At 31.4% G+C, this 15,810-nt stretch overlaps 1 protein-coding gene across 1 annotated transcript in view; it reads right to left on the bottom strand.

Annotated features, from left to right (window-relative positions):
- LOC148944948 (uncharacterized) overlaps nt 1-15,393 on the bottom strand; it is a 32,882-nt gene extending 17,489 nt beyond the window's left edge. Inside the window, exon 1 of the mRNA XM_089099359.1 lies at nt 14,703-15,393. Within this exon, the coding sequence (XP_088955485.1) occupies nt 14,703-14,972 (270 nt within the window). The 5' untranslated portion in view covers nt 14,973-15,393. The remainder of the gene's footprint in view (nt 1-14,702) is intronic.
- Nucleotides 15,394-15,810: the final 417 nt, after the last annotated feature.

The raw sequence follows: 15,810 nt of genomic DNA, 5'->3' as shown, positions 1-15,810 counted from the left end.
TTTATAATATAACTTTAAATCTAATTTAAGCAAAAACAATAATATAATGCTTAAGGCACTGTGGGTCAAACTAAAAGAGTATACATATTAGAATGAGGGTGGAAAGAGAAGTTTATATTCCTAAAGATAAAAAGAAAAAGAGAGTAAAGAGAATAACAAGGATATATTACAAAAATTAATATCCTTGGAAGAAAGGACATGGCATAATATTTGCCCATAAACATGACCCTAAATAAACCCATTGAATATGCACCGAATGACCAAAAAAAAGGCAGTATGAGAAGCATGTACAAAATTAAAAATTGTTGTTTAAAAATTAAAATATTTAGAGTTTGGACAACTCTTATCAAAGGGGGAAGTATTGTGGTGACGCTGTCTAATTAAGTCAAAATTGGATTTTAGTAAAAAACATTAAGTCGCAAATAAAAAGTTTCAAAACACCACGTTTTATTAAGATGGAGAACACATCCTGGTCTGTGCATGCTTAATAGGAAATTGATAAATCCCCACTTCCTTGCTATATGTGTTAATGGGCCCGATAAGATGTGGTTGATGAAAAGTATAAAAGATACATCTTATGGGAACAGGAACCAAAATACTAATTATTTGTTAGACTAACCTGTGGTCTGTTTATCTTAGAAATACCTTGGATTATATGTCAATATCGTAAGTGTTCAAGAATATTTTTATTTTATATCTCACCAAAAGTATTCGTATAATTGTTGATTCCCTGGGACAACCAGTCACAGCGGCATATATACTGTCAAACCCTGTACCGTTGTGTTAGCTGAATAAAAGTATTGTGTTACAGACAATCTCTCTACAATGTTATTTTAGTCCCTCCAATAATCCCAGCTGGTACGCCCATTAGTCAGGTCACCCCCTAAGGAATGCTACCAAAATTTATTTACCTTAGGACCACTAGTATCTCTCCTATAAAGGGAGAAATAAAGCAACAACTACAACCTCACCCTATAACCTTAAAACCACTTTATCACAAAAGATTGAATAAGGCAGCTAAATACAGATTTTGATGATAATAAAGAGTCATCATTTGCTTGATATTTCTGTACCCAAGTGTATTTTGCTTTTTAGTTCTAACTTTTATTTTTCATATAATGTTTATCCCTTAAAGTTTTACTCCAATAAAGGAGAAAAAATGGCAGAAAAGTGTAAACTAAAAAAAAATCTTATTGCAAATAGAGCTTGAGGCTTTTTGCAGAAAAAATAGAAAGATTTTGGAATAAAAAACTTATTGGTTTTCGTTATAAAAAAAAAATCATAAATTTTGACATTTGAGATTCATGGAACATACATTACTGTGTACAACAAGCTACAGTTTAGACCTAAATAAAGAAAACAGCAACTAAAGGCAAGATTTTTGGAGAAAGGAGATTTTGAGAGTGTGGGGGATGGAAGATCCAACATTATCAAAACTTTCTTATTAAGGAGGTAATATCCACTCCTGCTGGTAACAGCAACCATGTTATAATTATTTTGGAGTTATCTTTGCCTACTAAACAACGTTCTTTAAGCAACAAAAATATATCAATTACAAAATAGTCTCCAAAAGACTTATCAATTGCAAATGGAAACAAATTAATTACTGATGATATTGATGTGAGTAGGTCTAATGTAAAAACTGAAATTTTGCATGCTGAAAAGTCTTGCACCAGCATTAATGGGCAAAACCAGCTTAAAGTTTACCTTTTTGAACTAATGAAGTAAGTAAGCTAATTAACAGAAATAATAGAACATGGAATTGCTACAAAAAAAAAGGAAGAAAAGACATCTTGAAGCAAAATAATGCCTTGCACAGCTCACTGCATGGCTTTCAATCTGGAAGATCTATTGATACCTATCTCTTTGAATCATGTGACCACATCACTTTGTTGCTTGATACAGGGGTGCCTGCTGACAAACTTCTGCCTGATTTTTTTTATAGGTTTTGACAAAGTTTGTCACAAGCAACTTGCAATTAAGCTACATGAAGTAGAGATTGAAGTGAAATCCCTACTATGGTCCTTGATCTACAATATTTTTTCTTTATCTGCAATCTCAATGCGTTCAGTTATTTGATGGCTCTGATAACTGTATTTTTTCTTCATCTAAGCATGTTTTGAGTGGAGTTCCTCAGGGAAGTGTTTTGGGTCCCACATTCTTTAGTCATGGATTCTCCTTCCACCATCAGCAGTAAACTAATGCTCAGTACTAAAAATTTGCAGCTTCTTGGAACAGCTATGTCATACACTTCTATAAAATAATCTTGGACTGCTTGGTCTTTGGGCTGAGGCTTGGCTTCTTGAATTCAATGTTGCAAACTGCCATGTCATTCACTGCAGGACAATGAATCCTTGTTGCTCTTATTTTTTCTCAGGCAACCCAATTTCCTGTGTGAAGAATGCATGATCTTGGAGTCACTATTGACATTAAGAAAAAAAGCCAGTATTCAAGCTAATAAGTCTCCTGCTGGTGCAAGTTCATTAAATGTACCATTCCCACTAACGTCATCAGTCTTTTGCAGGGTATAGGTACAAATGATTCAATAGTTTAAAAAAAAATCAGTTTTCTACTCCATAAGTCCTAATTTAAAGACTTTTGGTTTGAAAAGGGTTTCAGTATGCAGAAAAAATCTCTAGGAATATAATTGTTTGACGAGAAGTTGGAATTTTTATCTGAAAAAGGTAAAAAAATCCAATTTTCCGAAATTAGAGCATTTTCACCAACAAATTCAGCACAACAAAAAAGTTACCTGTTTTTGACGCCACTTGCAACCAAACTCGACATGTGTTGAAATACTTGGGGAATACCTTTGAGTGGAACCTGGTGCATTCCACATGTGTCGAAATAGTTGAGGAACACCTGTGGGCGGAACCTGGTGTATTTGACAGGTATATTCTTGTTTCTTTGTTTTTTCTTCAACTTCATTTAATTTATAAAAGTATAAAACACTATTCAAAAAGTAGCAAAGTATGTAGTATTTAGTATAACACAATTGGTTAATCATAATGAGTTTGAAATTGTGACCTAGATCAGGGAAATATTCTTTTTTCTAAGTTTTGAATATATGCCACAGGAATAGCATCTCCAAACGCTATCTGAAATGGCCCACTTTCTGTCAGTTTTAATGGCCCAGCAATTATTTGTTCATTGTTGACAGTTTAAATATCATCAACATTTGGCTATTTTAAACTGTGATCTGTGATTCTTATCCACTTGAAAAATTATAATTTGGACTGTCCTTTGTCAGGAAAGTCCAGAATCATACTGACAGAATATGACGCCTAACTTTTTTTTGTCACAAAGAAAATGGCATAGTGTTTGTCAAGCTGCAGTTCAATTTCCAACCCGAACCTTCATCAGTGAACCCTGGTATTTTGATACCAATTATTTCTCATTTGTTTTACATGTTGAGTGAAGTTTCAACAGAGTCATCTATATTTTGACAGGGCCTATTGCTGTCTGTTAAAAATTTAGACAAGGTTACTACAAGGTATTTGAAAAAGAAATAAATCAATTTACAGAAGCCATTATCTATGTTTGAATTTGACTAAAGGAACATTTTTAGTGTGCCTTGTATTCCACTATATTAAACAAGAATTTTTGACACTTGGCACCTAGTTTAAAGAACATAATATTTGTTGCCATTTCAATTTAACTTTATCAAGAAAAAGCTAATGTGACTGGAATTCAGATAAAATTTGATGGATCTTGATGCATTGGTGTTAATCCCAACTTTTTTTTTCAATAAATAACCAAGCAACAGCAGTTTGAACATTGTATACCTAAAAAAAAATTGTTGGGAGCTCCTTTCTTGCTGTCTGTCAAAAATTTTGACAAGGTTACTACAAGATATTCGAAAAAGAAAAAAATCAATTTATAGAAGCCATGTTTGAATTTGACTAAAGGAACATTTTTAGTGTGCCTGGTATTCCACTATATTAAACAAGAATTTTTGACACTTGGCACCTAGTTTCAAGAACATAATATTTGTTGCCATTTCAATTTAACTTTATCAAGAAAAAGCTAATGTGACTGGAATTCAGATAAAATTTGATGGATCTTGATGCATTGGTGTTAATCCCAACTTTTTTTTCAATAAATAACCAAGCAACAGCAGTTTGAACATTGTAAACCTAATAAATTGTTGGGAGCTCCTTTCTTGTCAAAAACTGGAAACTGACTAAATTAAATATTCTTTCTTATCTGGGTGTAGTTGATATTGTGTCAACGTTTCATATTGTTGAAATACAAATACGGTTTCAAGAGAAGGCGCTCCAAGTCATGGCTAAGCAGAGTTATTCTGTTTTGAAGGAATATTTCAACAGGGGTTCCAAAATTGCAAGTTGAATCATCAGCGCCTTTACCCTTGAAGGGACTTGTTTGTCTCAAGCTTAAAGTTGGAATGTCTCTAGCCTCCCATCGTTAAAAAAAAAGACAAAAAAGCTTTGGAAGATGAGAAGAGACATACCACCAAAGTGATATCCAGCAAGTGCAAGCTTTCCTACCTTGCAAAACTAAAACTTACAAAACTTGATAAAAGGAGAAATAGAGGTGATACAATTGTAACCTATAACTTTGAAGGCTAATAGTCTCTTGGCATTATTTCCAGTTTTTGGTCCTAAATCCAGAACTAGAGGTCATCCACTCAAACTTGCTAAGCAGTCTACCCTATCCAGAATCTGCAATTAATTCTTTTCCTCAATAATTGTCTACAGTTGGAATAAACTTTCTGAAGACACCATTACTGTTGAATCCATTGATGTTTTCAAACAACAACTGGATGTTGAGTGTTCTCTAGAGATTGTACTCAACTGGGAAGCTACTGATCACCCAACTGCACCTGGTCATTATATAGCATTAAAAAAAAATTCAAAAATGAATTCTGGAGCTTCACAAGGAGATATCCTTAGATTTCTCCAAGCTGCACTGTAAGGTAGAATAATTTATTTTATTTTATTCAATAAAGGAGGAAGCCATAGGCTTGTCACATAACAAACACAAAAAATAACAGCTCAAACAGCAACACTGCAAAACACAAAACGAAAAATAAAACAAAAAAATATTCATCAGTAAAAAACAACTATGCAACAACTATATTAAAGAAACTGTTTTTCATAGAACTCAGTTTCAACAAGAGCACTCTTAGATGATTGCACTGTTTACATAGAAACTATGGTATCAGGTAAACTATTCCAAAGTTTTGTTGCACAGTTAACAAAGATACATTGACTTATTTTCTTGTCCGCTTGTGGCTGATACAGTTTATATGAGTTTTGTCAAGTGGCTGAGTAATGACTAAGTTTGAAGAAATCAGCCCAGTCCACATTATCAACACCCTTCATAATACGGAATGTATTGATTAGGTCAATCCTATCCTGTCAAAACTCCAGAGAAGTAAGTCCCAAACACTCCAGTCAATGCTGATATGGTTAATGGCTCAAATATGGCACAAACTTCTGACGCCTGATGTTGAACCCTTTCAATTTGCTGCAAGTCACATTTCCATGTAGGATACCACACAGAGGAACAATATTCTACCACTGGGCATACTATTGTCTTGTATAGTGTAAAAAAAGTGTAAAGGTTAAATTTCCTAAAACTTCTCTTAATCCAAAGCAGACTGTAATTAGCATTTTGTGAAATTATGGACACGTGCTTATGAAACTTCAACTGGCTGTTAAAGTGGATACCTAAATTCCTTACTGAATCTGCAGATGAAACAGGTGTATCACCAAGAAAATAATGAGAAATTGATCTTTTCAAAAAGTAATGGAGTATATAACATTTTAGATGGTTTAAAAATATGGAGTTTAATTTACACCAATCAGTTAGGGCATTTAGATCATCTTGAATAAAGGTGACGTCTACCGGGGAGATAACACTTTTATACAGTTTTATATTGTCTGCAAACAGTTTGACAGTGGAGTGACAAAATACATCAGGCAAATTGTTGACAAAAAAAAATAAAATAACCCTGGGCCCAAACAACTACCCTGTGGCACACCACTCCAATTTGGACTCTCACTTGAAAGTGCACGACCAACTATAACTTGCTGGGAATGGCCTGATAAATAATCTGTAATCCATGTTAAAGTTATACTGCCTAGCTTATACTTTTTGCATTTTTTAAGCAACAAAGTAATTGAAACTTTGTCAAATGCTTTACTGAAGTCAATATACAAGCAATCAAACTTCAAACTGAAATCAGCCATATTTTGGAAATCTTTTACAACTTCTTGCAACTGTGTATTACATGACCTGTTTTTTCTAAAACAATGCTGTGATGGATGCCATAATTTATTTTGGTTGAAATAATCCTGTATCCAATATACAAAAATCTTTTCAAGAACTCTCAAAAAAAATTGAGGTGTTTACACCTACAACTTTCATCTCTTTGTTAATTTAACAGCAAATGGTAAACAATTGACAGGAAGAAGGGATATAGAAAATTCATTGAGAATATATATTTTGAGTTAGCCTGTGTTGGCAAAAATATTTGGTCTTTCATACAATTTAGCTAGAAAGTAAAAACAAGACTTAATGCATTTTTATAATCTTTCTAAAAGTAATAATTGCTTCATGGGAACTTAAATTTTTAATCCTTAATGTGACTCAAAATAACCAATAGCAACCACCAGTTTAAGAATTTGTTTAAGAAATAACTGTTTTGTCAGAAAAAACGCCACTTGTAGCTGATTCAGGAATGGTGACTATTATTTTTTATATTAAAGTATTATTTTAAAACAAAATTGTAAATTTTTGGGGAAGAAATTTAAATTTTAAAGTATGTCATTAGAGCAAAACAAAAGTACACCATTGGAACAACCATGGTAAAGAACTAAATTAGGATTAAATTTTCTTCTCTTGCTTGAATTTTTATATATTGCTTTAACCCATGTACCTGAAAATTGAATCAACTGTGAAGAAACAATAACCAGAAAGACTAGAGTAATGGGTGGTAGAATAAAAAGTCATAGTAAGTTCATCTTTTAACTATTATGAACAAAATGGCAGCCTCAAAATTTTGACCTGATGCATTTGAGGAAAATAGTAAGTCATGGTTTAATTCATTTAAATCCTTGCCAAGAATCCGTCCTGATTTGACCAAATCGTTGCGAAAAGCTAGAGACTTTTTGAAGCAAGAAAATGGACGGAATCTCCACACGGATTGCTAAATCTGGACGGATTTCCTAAATCTGGACGGAATTGAGTGTGAAGGGGGTAGCTGGTCAACCTTTGGTCACTTTTGACTCTCAACAATGGCATTATAAAAGTTTTAGCTAGGCTACTACTTCAGTTTTCTTATTTCTTATGCTTACCTAGAAAATAAAATAAATTTGTTACTAGGCCTATCTTTCCAACTAAGCACTGCACTTTGCCCTACTTTCAAATGTTGTCACCAAACTTGGCAGATATCAATAGGCCTATTCAATTTTTATAGAGAATGCCAGGTGACAAAAATATGGGGAAATTTTTACCAAATCATATTATTGAATTACAAATAAATTGAATATACCACTCAATGCCTTTTTTTATGCTCTTTACAAATATAAGAACCATTTTGTTGGAAATGAATTTTAGCCCTGACCCCTATATATACCAATTCAAGGTATATATTTGCACATTGGGGGGGGGGGGGGAAAGTTTAAACTTACCTCTCATTTATATCAGAAGTAAAATTTACCCCCACCCCCCTAATGATTAGCTTTTAAATTTGCACCTCTTGCTTAAATTTGTATCTATTGCTCTAAAACATATACCTAAAAATTGAATCAACTGTGAAGAAACGGTAACCAGAAAGACCAGAGTAATAGGTTGTAGAATAAACAGTCATAGTAATTTGATCTTTGGACTATTATGAACAAAATGGCAACCTCAAAATTTTGATTTGATGCATTTGATGAAAAAAAGAGTATGGAGGGGGTAGCTGGTCAACCTTTGATCACTTTTGACTCAACAATGGCATTATAACTTTCAATTTCAAATTAAAGTTGGTAGAAGTTTACACAACCATTCCTTCCATAAAACCTTATGTAGAAACAATGGACAACTTGCATAGCTGAAAGCCCTTGGCCCAGGAGTTGTGGGAAAATTTTTTATATCCTAGAGGCATAGGTGAGTTGATCTTTGCATTATTTTTATGAAAATGGATATATTAAAAATTTAATTGGATGCATTTGGGAAAAAGAGGACATGATGAGGGGCTAGTTGTCTTCTAGCCACATCTGATTCTTATAGAGGCCATCAAAACTTTTGATGTCCAATCAAATAATCCCTCTCTGTAACTTATTTAGACTAAGCAATATTATAGCATTGCCTTCCTTACAAAAATTGAATATAGTCAGAAGTCCTCACTTAATGGTGAAAATTTTTAATAACAGTTTAGTGAGGGTAAAGTTCTACCAAATCATATTATTGCGTTAGGAATAAAGTTAATACATCATTAATTGCCTTTTTTTAAGCTTATTAAGAATTTAATAATAATTTAAATAGTAAATTAGTTTCAGCCCCCCCCCCTGAATATGCCAATTCAGGGTATATATTTCTACATTAGGGGGGTGGGGGTAAAGTTTAAACTTACCTCCCATTTACATCAGAAACAAAATTCCCCGGGTTACCCACATATGACACTATAGAAAATTTGGTCTTTACATTTGAGCAATAGAATATTGTAATTTACTCTTATATAGAATGCAGTATAAAGTCAAACAGAAGACAATATCATGCTTTCTGCTGTTGTGTAGAATGTTAATAGGTCATACTGAAGACTTTATTGTAAATTCTTTTATAGAGCAAACATAACTAAAGTCATGCAGATGACTTTTTATACCTCATGCTATTACATAGCTAGCAAAAATAAAGCCATTCAGATGACTGTTTATATATCTCACTGTTATAGAGAAAACATGAATAAAGTCATACAGATGACTTTTTATACCTCACACTATTACAGAGTAAACATGAATAAAGTAATGCAGATGACATTTTATACCTTGTACAATTATAAAGAAAACATAAATAAAGTCCTACAGTAAACTTTTATACTTCATACATTTATAGAGCAAACACAAATAAAGTCATACAAATGACTTTTTGTACCGTATATGTTTTGACACAGGGGGTATGTTTGAATCTATAAGTTGCTTTATCTTAAGGGGGTTTTTATATCTTGAGATGTTTCTTACTTTTGATTTAGAGGTAGCATGATTAAGGGTTTGAATCCCTTCTCCTATGAATTGAATGAAATAGGATCTGATTGAGTTTCGTTACCTCCATCCTGAGACTAAGGATTACAGATTTAGGAATGCTTGCTGTTCTATTATTCAGATCCCCAATGGGGACATTACCTAAAGTACACGAGAGGCCAGTCTGACATCTGACAATAAAAACAAGAAGATAATAATAAACAAAGAATTTATTGTACTTACTTAAAATGAACAATTTACAAAGTTAAAGATGACAATTGGAAAAATATGCATAAGAATTGCCTCTGAATACTTTCCTAAGACTCCTTTAAACACCAAATTTTCAGCTTATATCTATTGTAAAATAACTGGTTTGCTGACGTCTTCCATATGTGGGAAGATACAAAAAAAAGCAATTATCTGTTTTAAAATAGTCTATATATGAAACTTAAACACCATAACTGCCATCTACCAAAAAGATACAAATAGGTAAATATTTATAAATTTAGGGTAAGTTAGGTTAGATTGGCTAAATGGCTCTTGGCTGTTTGTTTAATAAACAATTTTCAAGACTTGGAGAAAAGGCATAAAAATGAAAAATGTGATTGAAAAAAAGTAAAATAGTAAGGATAAAGGTGCTGCCCCTGGAAAATGTGTTAACTAGGATAATTGTGAACTAAGAATTGTTTTCTTAGCATGTCTTGTTATGACCTGGCGTGGTCATACATTTATACCCTCATTCCAATTATTTAGAATGATAGTCATACAGATGACTTTTTATACATCATTCTTTTATAAAAAAACAAGTAAGAAATCTTACGTCTGAATTTTTATGCCTTTCTTTAAAAGATCAAACTTCAATTCTTTTGTACATATGACTTTTTATACATCCTTCCATTATACAGAGAAAACAACAAAAAGACATAAAGATAAATTCTAATCGACTATACAAACCTAAGTTCGTGTATTGAGCAGCCTGAATACAGTCATAGAGATGACTTTTTAATATATAAGTATAATGTAAAGCATAATCAATAAAGCCATACAGATGACTTTTTATGTATTCTACTATTATAGAGCAAAGATAAATAAAGTCATACAGATGACTTTTTAATATATCATTCTACTATAAAGCATTATGAATAAAGTCATATAGATGACTTTTTATGTATCCTACTATTATAAAGCAAACATAAATAGTCATACAGATGGCTTTTTATGCCTCATACTATTACAGAGCAAACATGAATGAAGTCCTACATATGACTTTTTATACCTTTCTTTTATAGAGCAGCCTAAATAAAGTCAAACAGTTGACTTTTTATGCATCATTCTTTTACAGAGCAAACATAAATAAAGTCATACAGATGACTTTTTATACCTCCTGTTATTACATAGAGAAAACAACAAAAAGTCATACAGATGACTTTCTTGGTTTTCTTCTTAAACATATATGATGCACTAAAATGTTATACAGAAGACATTATACTACTCAACTTATTGATATAAAAAACAAGAAGAAGTCACAGAGATGACTTTATGCCTCATTCTTTTTTGAGTAAACATAAATAAAGTGATACAGATGACTTTTTATACCTGCTGTTATTATAGAGCTAACATAAATAAAGTCTTACAGATGACTTTTTATACCTCATTCTGATATTAATGTATGGCCATACAAGTCATAAGGAGTCATATTAAGAAAACAATTCTTACTTCATAATATGCAAAATTATCCTAGTTAACATATTTACCAGGAGTGGGCACCTTTATCTTTGCTATTTTTACTGTTGTACAATTTTTTTTAACAAAATTGTGTTCACTGCATTTATCTGTATTCAAATATCCTATACACAAAAGTTAAACACCATTACTGCCATCTACCAAAACGGTACAAAAAGGTAAATATTCAGAAATTTAGGTTAAGTTAGGTTAGATTGGCTAGATGGCTTTTGGCTGTTTGTCTTATAAACAATTTTCAAGACTTGGAGTAAAGGCATAAAAATGAAAAATTTGATTGAAAAACAAGTAAAATAGTGAGGATAAAGGTGCTCCCCCTGGAAAATATGTTAACTAGGGAAATTTTGCATATTATGAAGTAAGAATTGTATTCCTAGCATGTCTCCTTATGACCTAGTGTGGTCATACATTTATACCTTCATTCCAATTACTTAGAATGATAAAAAGTCATACAGATGACTTTTTATCCATCATTCTTTCATAGAGGAAACATAAATATAGTCATGCAAATGACTTTCTAAGCTCAATATATATATATATATATATATATATATATATATATATATATATATATATATATATATATATATATATATATATACCTATATATATACACTATATATATACATATATATATATATATATATATATATATATATATATATATATATATATATATATATATATACATATATATACATATATATACATATATATATATATATATATATATATATATATATATATATACATATATATATATATATATATATATATATATATATATATATATATATATATATATATATATATATATATATATATATATGTATGTATTTATATATTTTTGGATATTGGGGACCGGGGGCTGAGACTTCCTCCACACGCCTGGTATTCAAGACTATACTGGCTGTACTGATGGCAAGAATAAAAATATTAACTTCCACTAAGAAAAGAAAGTGCTAATATCAACAATAAAATATATGGCAATCCATCTTTGGTGCAGATTGTTGGCTTAAAAATATTTAAAAACGACAATACAAAACTGTCAAAACAGAAAAGCCAAAAATGAAAGCCATGGAGAACAGAACTAACATAAGCATAGAATCAACCCAAAAAAATACACTAATAGTAGCGATGCTACTTGTTTTGTCAATGATAGAAGTTAAGATTACCAAAATTTTTCTATTTATCTTTTTAGCCTTTCAACTTTTTGTTTGTTAGCATATGTAGAAAATGACTTATGATAAGTCATTTTCTTGAAAATAATTCTTTGAAAATAAGTCATTTTATATATATATATATATATATATATATATATATATATATATATATATATATATATATATATATATATATATATATATATATATATATATATATATATATATATATATATATGTTTAATATATATATATAGTAGCCTAAATAAAGTCATACAGATGACTTTTTAATATATCATTCTACTATAAAGCATTATGAATAAAGTCATACAGATGACTTTATGTATCCTGCTATAATAGAGCAAACATAAATAAAGTCATACAGATGGCTTTTTAAACCTTATACTCTTCTAGAGATAACATGAATAAAGTCCTACATATGAATTTTTATACCTCCTGCTAGTACATAGAGAAAACAACAAGAAGTCATACAGATGGCTTTTTATAGCCTAGGCCTACAGGATTATATATATAGAGCAGCCTAAATAAAGTCATACAGATGACTTTTTAATATATCATTCTACTATAAAGCATAATGAATAAAGTCATACAGATGACTATTTATGTCTCCTGCCATTATAGAGCAAACATAAATAAAGTCATACAGATGACTTTTTAATATATCATTCTACTATAAAGCATTATGAATAAAGTCATATACATTTGTGAATCTAGATAACGAATTTTGATCAGATGTCTTTGAGGAGATTGCAGCTAAAAAGGACATGGGAGGGAGACTCGTTGCACTCCAGCCTTTTTTCAACATTTCTTCAACTTGCCCTGAAAGTTTAAACTTCATACCCTCAGGTTTATACCTTTAACTGTTCTCGACACATTGCAGATACAACGTATTTTAAAACTGGATGCACACAGTACCTCTTGATTTAGTTGTAGATGCTCCTAAATATTTTTCGAACAATGTGACGGCTGATACCATCAGCCATTTTAAATGTTCCTGGAATTTCTTTTTCACATCCAATAAAGGAATAAATGCTTTTTGATTGTGTTTGGTATTCTTCTTGACATTTCCCCAAGGTTACATTTCCCCAAGGTTTGACCTTAATGCTGCATGTTTTTTTTTTATTTATAGGGTCAAACATGCCATCTTTTCTTGATAAAAAACTTATATGTTAACAATAGACAACTTGTATAACTTACCGCCCTTGTACCAGAGATTGAGGGTGTTGAACCATAGTTATTTAACTATGGCATAGTTATTTAACCTTTGAACTGCTACTTTTAACTCTGAAAAAGTACACTGGAAATTTTGATTTCCAATTGAATAAGCCCCCCCCCCCCCAAAGTTAATAAACAATTTTTTTCTACTATAACCTGATGTGTTAGCAATGTGGAACTAGCTTAACTTTAATCCCATGCCGCAGACGCTGCGGGTGGGGTTGTTAACCCCAAAGGCATGTTTACTTGACCTTTAGACTATTTTGAACAAAATGTTTATTTTTATTTTGATCGGTTGTCTTGGGGGGGAATGTTGGTTAAGAGGGAAAGGCTGATTGTCCTCTGATTACCTTTGATTCTTCAAAATTGAACTTTAACTTTCAATTTCCAATCGAATGAGCCTCCTTCAAAGTTTTTACGACCATCCCTTCTATAAAAACCTTTAATTTCAACTATTGGTAACTTGCAATAACATACAGATTGCTGATACAGATGTATCAGCAATTTTTTTTGGAACGGCTTAGCGTATCAAGGTGAAACTTTTGGGGCAACTACCAGCTACTAGTGCTATTAATACTGCTGCTACTGCTGTTGCTACTACTACTAATCAACACTATTATTACTACTACTACTTCTACTACGACCTCTACACTTTTAAACTAGCAATATTAAGACTATGCATATCAAGTTGAAAATTTGACAGAATGGGGTATTTGAGGGGGAACTTGAACTAATCAAAAGATACTATCTACACGCAGATTTTCAAAATGGCGTATCTCAAAAAGGGATTTCTGTATTAAGTCTGAGATGAACATAGAGTATCTACAGGCTTTTTTTTAAAGTCAATAAGCTTTGATCTTAAGTGTTTTTAGAGTTTTTTTTTTTAATTTTAGGACCCTAACCTCCCATATTACATCTCAGACCATTCCTCAGAATAGTTAAGGATTCATTTCTATTCTAATCAGTGGTATAAGGAATTTTATTAAGATAATATTAAGCTACATTATCATAGTCTTCTAGGAGAATTTTTTTTTTTTGAAATTTTGGAAAATATCAGAGAACACTGAGATATTCTATAGCATTTCGAACAATAACAAACCAGAGTTTGAAAAAAATAAATTTAAGACCAAATAATAAAAAATTAACAGTAAAATCAGACCTTGCACTTCTAAACTTTTGACTGTTATAATAAAAAATTACTAACCAAATATATTTTTAGGTGGGCAAGGAGATTCTAGTGTCAGGGTATTACACAAGTATTATGTTACATTTCGACATCAGCCTAGGTCATTCTGAAATTAAAACTAAATTAAAAACGTAACCATACTTTGGTAACTTGACTTTGAATAATGCAAACTTCAATGGAAAAACTTACAAGTGAATTGCATGCAGCAAAATCTCTTTTATACACAGAGGAACTAGTTTCAGCCGCATAGTTTATCACAATCTCATTTGAGGTATCTGCTATGGGATATTCTAGATTGCTGGAAGAATCTTTGGCCAAGAACCTGTTTTCAGAGTATGAATCAATTGTGTTTCCATTTACACTTGGTTGAGTCATTTGAGTGTTCTGAGAGGGATAACTAGGTTTCTGTATATGGTTAGCTGTCTCATTAGGATAAGCAAGGCCCTTAACTTTAAGCATTTCAGCCACTTTTATTAATGAACTGAGTCTTTCCACTTGACAAATTATACTAAACCATAGTTTAAGTAAAAAACAATCTTTCAGTATTTTTTTATAACAAGATAAACTGATTTTTGCTGGAAATTAACATTGACAAATATTGCCAAACATGATCTATTTAAACTTTTTGAAGAAAACAAATAAATCAAGAACGCTTGTTCAAAACAAATCCAAGATAAAACAAAAGCTTCCTTCCTCCTAGGTTCCTGATTTTGCAGTTTGTCAAACTTTGATAAGTTTACAATGTTAAGTTTTTTAGAAACTGTTTTCAGTTCAGGAATTTAGTATACACTATAGTTCACAGATGTGACCTTTTTCATAGTTCTTTTAGACGTCTACCAGAAGATCTTTCTATCACTTAGGTTAAAATAAAGAAAAGATGGGACTTGGGCCTTGATTTTTTTATTTTTTTTTACAAAAGCTCCTGGCCTTTTTTTTCAAGCTGTTTATTTTCATACCCTTGAATAAGCTAAACTAAGGATTTTTCTAACTTACCTATTCATTTCTTTGCGGTAGATGTGTCCTGGTAAATTTGCTCATTCATAGATAGTCACATCAAGTATTACTCTAGAATAACTTTTCTATATTCATCCACAGTAATTAATTTGAAAAAGATATTCTTATTATACATTTTGCAATAAAAATACAGACTTATCAGAATGCGCCTGTATTCTTCTGATCAGGATCAAGTAAAATCAATAATAAAAAAGCAATTTTCTCATGACGTTTGACAGTTCATCTATCGATCCATGAAATATCTAATGTGGGTGATAGGCTAGATTAAATTTTGCCCTTATCT

This window comes from Artemia sp. Qi Xiang Cuo, chromosome 13, assembly GCF_049724085.1.
Source record: "Artemia sp. Qi Xiang Cuo chromosome 13, ASM4972408v1, whole genome shotgun sequence".
NCBI lineage: Eukaryota > Metazoa > Arthropoda > Branchiopoda > Anostraca > Artemiidae > Artemia > Artemia sp. Qi Xiang Cuo.
The sequence above is the reverse complement of the archived record's forward strand: the minus strand, read 5'-3'. Positions and strand labels throughout refer to the sequence as shown.